Raw genomic sequence first — 4,606 nt, forward strand, 5'->3', positions numbered from 1 at the left:
TGCAACTGAAGATACCCAGGTTACATCTTGGGAGTTCATTGAGGAAACTTTCAAAGTTTCAGTGACTTGGGACGATGGTGATGTGGAGATGTATGACCCAAAGGACATATCTACCAGTGAGGATCTAAATTTTTTGAAGCAGTTATCTGAAATACCAATCATCAACAACTCTGCTAGCAAATTTGCAGAGATGCTTCAAAACGCAGTAGTCTCACAGGTTGAACTTTGGGTTGAATCTGAAAGTGATGAGGAAATCCCTGATGGAAGCTTAGGGTTCTCATCCGATGAAGAAACAAACTTTGATCCATGAAGCTGATCATGCTAGTAATTTTTCTTTAATTTTGTGGTTTGAAAACATCATGTTTATTTAAAAACTGTCATCATCTATATAACGCAATGTTTATTATATCCAATTGCATTTCTTGTTTAATTTTATGTATGATCTGTGTGATAATAAAACGCAATAATCAAAAAATACCATTTAAAGTATATTGTTCTATGTATAAAACGGAATAACAATATACTGTTATCATAAAACACAATTAACCAAAAAAAGCTGATAAGTGATTTGGAAATCCCTGATGGAAGCTTAGGGTTCTCATCATTTCTTGTTTAATTTGATCTATGATCTGTGTTACAATAAAAAGCAATAATCAAAAAATACAATTTAAAATATATTGTTCTATGTATAAAACGCAATGTTTATAATATCCACTTGCATTTCTTGTTTAATTTGATCTATGATCTGTGTTACAATAAAATGCAATAATCAAAAAATACCATTTAAAGTATATTGTTCTATGTATAAAACGCAATAACAATATATTGTTGTTATCATAAAACGCAATTAACCAAAACAAACTGATATTTAAGAAGGATATCACAAAACGCAGTAACAAAAAGAGATGAAACCTATACATCATAAAACGCAATGACAATTTTTTTTAACTTATTGATATCTGATTTTGACAGAATTTGTATACATAATTACATTGCATTGCTAGAACCTATAGCATTAGAAGAAACCTTATCTTTACATGTGCGACTGTTATGTCCTTTTCCACCACATACACGGCACGATTTCTGGATCTTTGATGATTTCCGAATTGCAATCTCACGATTAGACTTGATCCTTTTTTGTACACCGCATCCTTTGGTCCTTATTTTGATCGGGACACGAATCATAGAATCTGATTTTTCTAAGTTCCCTCCAATATCAGCAAATCTTTCTTTGCGACTAGGAGGCGGCGCAGCAACCATAACCTCATCTGCTTTATCAATATAACTTTTAATATGATCCCTGTAACGACACAGTTCATCTAAATCGCCAACCAGCCTATTAACCACATACTCATTTGCAACAACGATTTCTCTATAAACTTTATCAATTTCACTATTCCTACCAATTTCATCAAACCGAATATTGGAATGATTTGATCCAACTGAAACAACATCTCTCATCCATCTTCTATGAACATATCTTCTAGGAAACTCAGTTATATCATCATACCGTAATACGTAAAATATATGGCGGCACAATATACCAAATTGTTCAAACCGTTTGCAAGAACAACTTATACTTAAACCATCTTCTTGTTTGCTGTATTGCACCTGTAAATAAGATTAAAAAGCTATATAAAATTAGTGAAATGTAATATAAAACGCAATGAATAATAAATATAATACAGATATAACTATATGATCATATAATGATAAAACGCAAAAAAAAAGATGAAAAATAAAACGCAATAGATATTTAAAACAATATAAATTTAAAAAATACCTTGAAAAAAGATGTGCATGGCTGTCTGAAATCTTTTATTTCAAAATATTGAACATCACCCACAGTATCAAGAGACTTTGACATACACTTTGTAATGGCAGCATCAATTTCAATCTGAATATCCTTAAAAATTGTTTTGGTATATATTTCTGATGCTTGTTTCTCCAATACAAAGTCACTCCAGGGTTTACACTCAATATACCTTGTATCATGATCATTCCTCCTATGCTCATGCATTTGAATATCCATTGCAGTCTCAAAATGAGTGAAAAATTCAACAAGTGTACATCTTGGATTGCAAATCTGACCAAAGAAGTAATTCTCGCTTTCACATCTTGACGTAGTACGCATAAGTCCAGCCAAATCCTCTCCATGGTAATAAGCAGGAATCCAATCAAATCAAAGATCGTACATATCTTTTAACCACTCATGATTTTCCAATCCAAAAGTAGACATTATTGAATGCCACTCAGTTTCAAAATCTTCTGGAATAATAGTATCATTCCAAACAACATGAGTCATTCTTGTATTAAAATCAGTGTTTGCTGACAAAACAGGACCAACCTGAAATAAAAAGTTATAAAATTATTAAACATAAAACGCAATAATTTAAAACCCAATATATTGAAAATGATAAACATAATGCATTGATGGTAAAACGCAATTGTTTTGTAATTCTATTGATAAAAATGTTAGGGGATCTTATTGTATAATACATAAAACGCAATAATAAAACAATATAAAATTGCAGTTTGTTATGTCATAAAACGCAGTTAATACCTTTGTCTTCAATTTCTCCCATATATGCCACATACATAACCTATGCCTACTTCTTGAAAGTACATCCTTAATAGCTCTCTTCATTGCAGCATCTTGATCAGTAACATAAACTTTAGGCTCACTTCCAAAAGCATTAACAAAGCACCTTAAAAGCCATCTATAAGAATCTGCAGTCTCCGAACCAAGTAATGCACCACCAAATGTGACATTCCTAAAATGATTATCAATACCAGTAAATGGTACAAAAACCAAATCATACCTGCATAAAAAAGAAATTAAAAAAGCATTAGAAAAATTAGAACAGGATATATAACGCAATAGAATATATAACGCAATAAATGAAAAAAACTTACTTGTTTGATTTATAAGTAGCATCAAAACCAAATATGTCACCAAACACTGTATAATTTTTTTTGATTGCTCATCAGCCCAGAAAAGCCCTTTCAATCTTCTATCTTCACCAATAACATAATCACATGTGAAACCAGGACAACATTCTTTCTTCCTAATAAGACGCCTAACTACCATTTCTGCATCATACTCTCCGATGTAAAGATTCAAATCCCTTCTATAATTCTTACAATCAACTTTACTAGCACCAACTTCACCAAAACCACCATACATTGTTTTCATAATACTGAATGCTTTAACAGGTCCAATATTGATTGTAGACAATCCAGATATAAAACTTTCTTTCACATAATCGATATTTCTGGCAGCCGGCAAGAAATGAATATCTTCATCTTCAACAAAGATATGATTATGTTCTTCTTCAAGGTAGTAGATTTTAAACATATTATTGTTCTCTAATATTAGTTTCACATGAGCATTGCATCCAACTCTTTTTGAACCTCTATTACGTCTAACAATCTTTTTACTATTCTCAACTGAACCAGAATCTATTTCTTTGCTAACATGAAATCCTTCTTTTGAACAGACAATGTATCTTATTTTCACTAAACCACCAACATTTTTCCAAGAGGTATTTTTTCTTGCAGAAAAGCCTGCAGCAAGTGCATATCTCTGATAAAACGCAAAAGCCTCATTAAATGACTTAAAAAATCATTCCAATAGCAGGTGTAATAGATCCACTGACTTTAGGTTTGAAAAACTTTCTTCCACTGTTTATGCATACACGTTCCTCCCACTTGGAAATCTTATCTGAAACAATTAAAAAAACTATAAAACGCAATACCTCTTACAGAATAATGTTTTTAGTGATAAACCTAAAAATATGTTAATAAAAATTTAAAAATACAAACCTTTAAAGTTTATAAAAGCATAAAAAGCAATACGTTCAGTAAAATGCATCATGTGATCTGAAACAGTTAACAAAATATCATAAAACACAATACAACCTATATAATAATGTGTTTACTGTTAAATCTCAAAATATGTTAATAATAATTTAAAAATACAGACCTTTAAGGTTTGTATATGAACTATTATTGATAAAAGCATAAAACGCAATACATTCAGTAAAACGCATCAAATGATGAACAAGTAAAAATTGTACAACAATAACAGTTATAGCTTTATATTACATAAATCTTAAACTAAAAGTTTGTATGCATATAATTTAATTAATATCATAAAACGCAACTATTCACTAAAACGCAATAAATGATGAAGAAACAAAACAAACAAATTATGTTAAATTATACAACAATAACAATTAAACTTATGAAAAATCAAATATTAATTACAGAAACACGAATTATAAAACGTAAAACAATGAATTTGGACAAAATAACAAAAAATTACTCAAAATTGAAGCTAAACATACCAGCAGAGTCTGAAGAAGACATTGAAGTTATCGAATTGACGAACGAAACAAGATTAATGTTTGAAAAGAGGTGAATTTGCGATCGATGGCGATTTAGGGTTATAGAATCTTCAATTCTGTTATGAGAGTGATGAGCTAAGAAAAGAGGTAACAGAATCTATAATAGAATTAGAACGAAGATATGGTAATGTAAAAAGACGAAAAAGCCCACACGTCCAAAAATTTAAAAAAAGATGATGAACGGTTAAGATTGCTTC

The 4,606-nt window shown here is 30.4% G+C and overlaps 1 protein-coding gene across 1 annotated transcript; it reads right to left on the bottom strand.

Moving 5' to 3' along the window:
• Positions 1-987: 987 nt before the first annotated feature.
• LOC110906629 (protein FAR1-RELATED SEQUENCE 1-like) lies at positions 988-2,032 on the bottom strand. The gene is made up of 2 exons (XM_022151734.1): positions 1,784-2,032; positions 988-1,611 (listed from the first exon to the last, which is right to left on the bottom strand). The coding sequence occupies exons 1-2, from the start codon at positions 2,030-2,032 to the stop codon at positions 988-990; spliced, it is 873 nt and encodes a 290-aa protein (XP_022007426.1).
• Between the last annotated feature and the right edge of the window lie 2,574 nt (positions 2,033-4,606).

This window comes from Helianthus annuus, chromosome 14 (assembly GCF_002127325.2).
Source record: "Helianthus annuus cultivar XRQ/B chromosome 14, HanXRQr2.0-SUNRISE, whole genome shotgun sequence".
Lineage (NCBI taxonomy): Eukaryota > Viridiplantae > Streptophyta > Magnoliopsida > Asterales > Asteraceae > Helianthus > Helianthus annuus.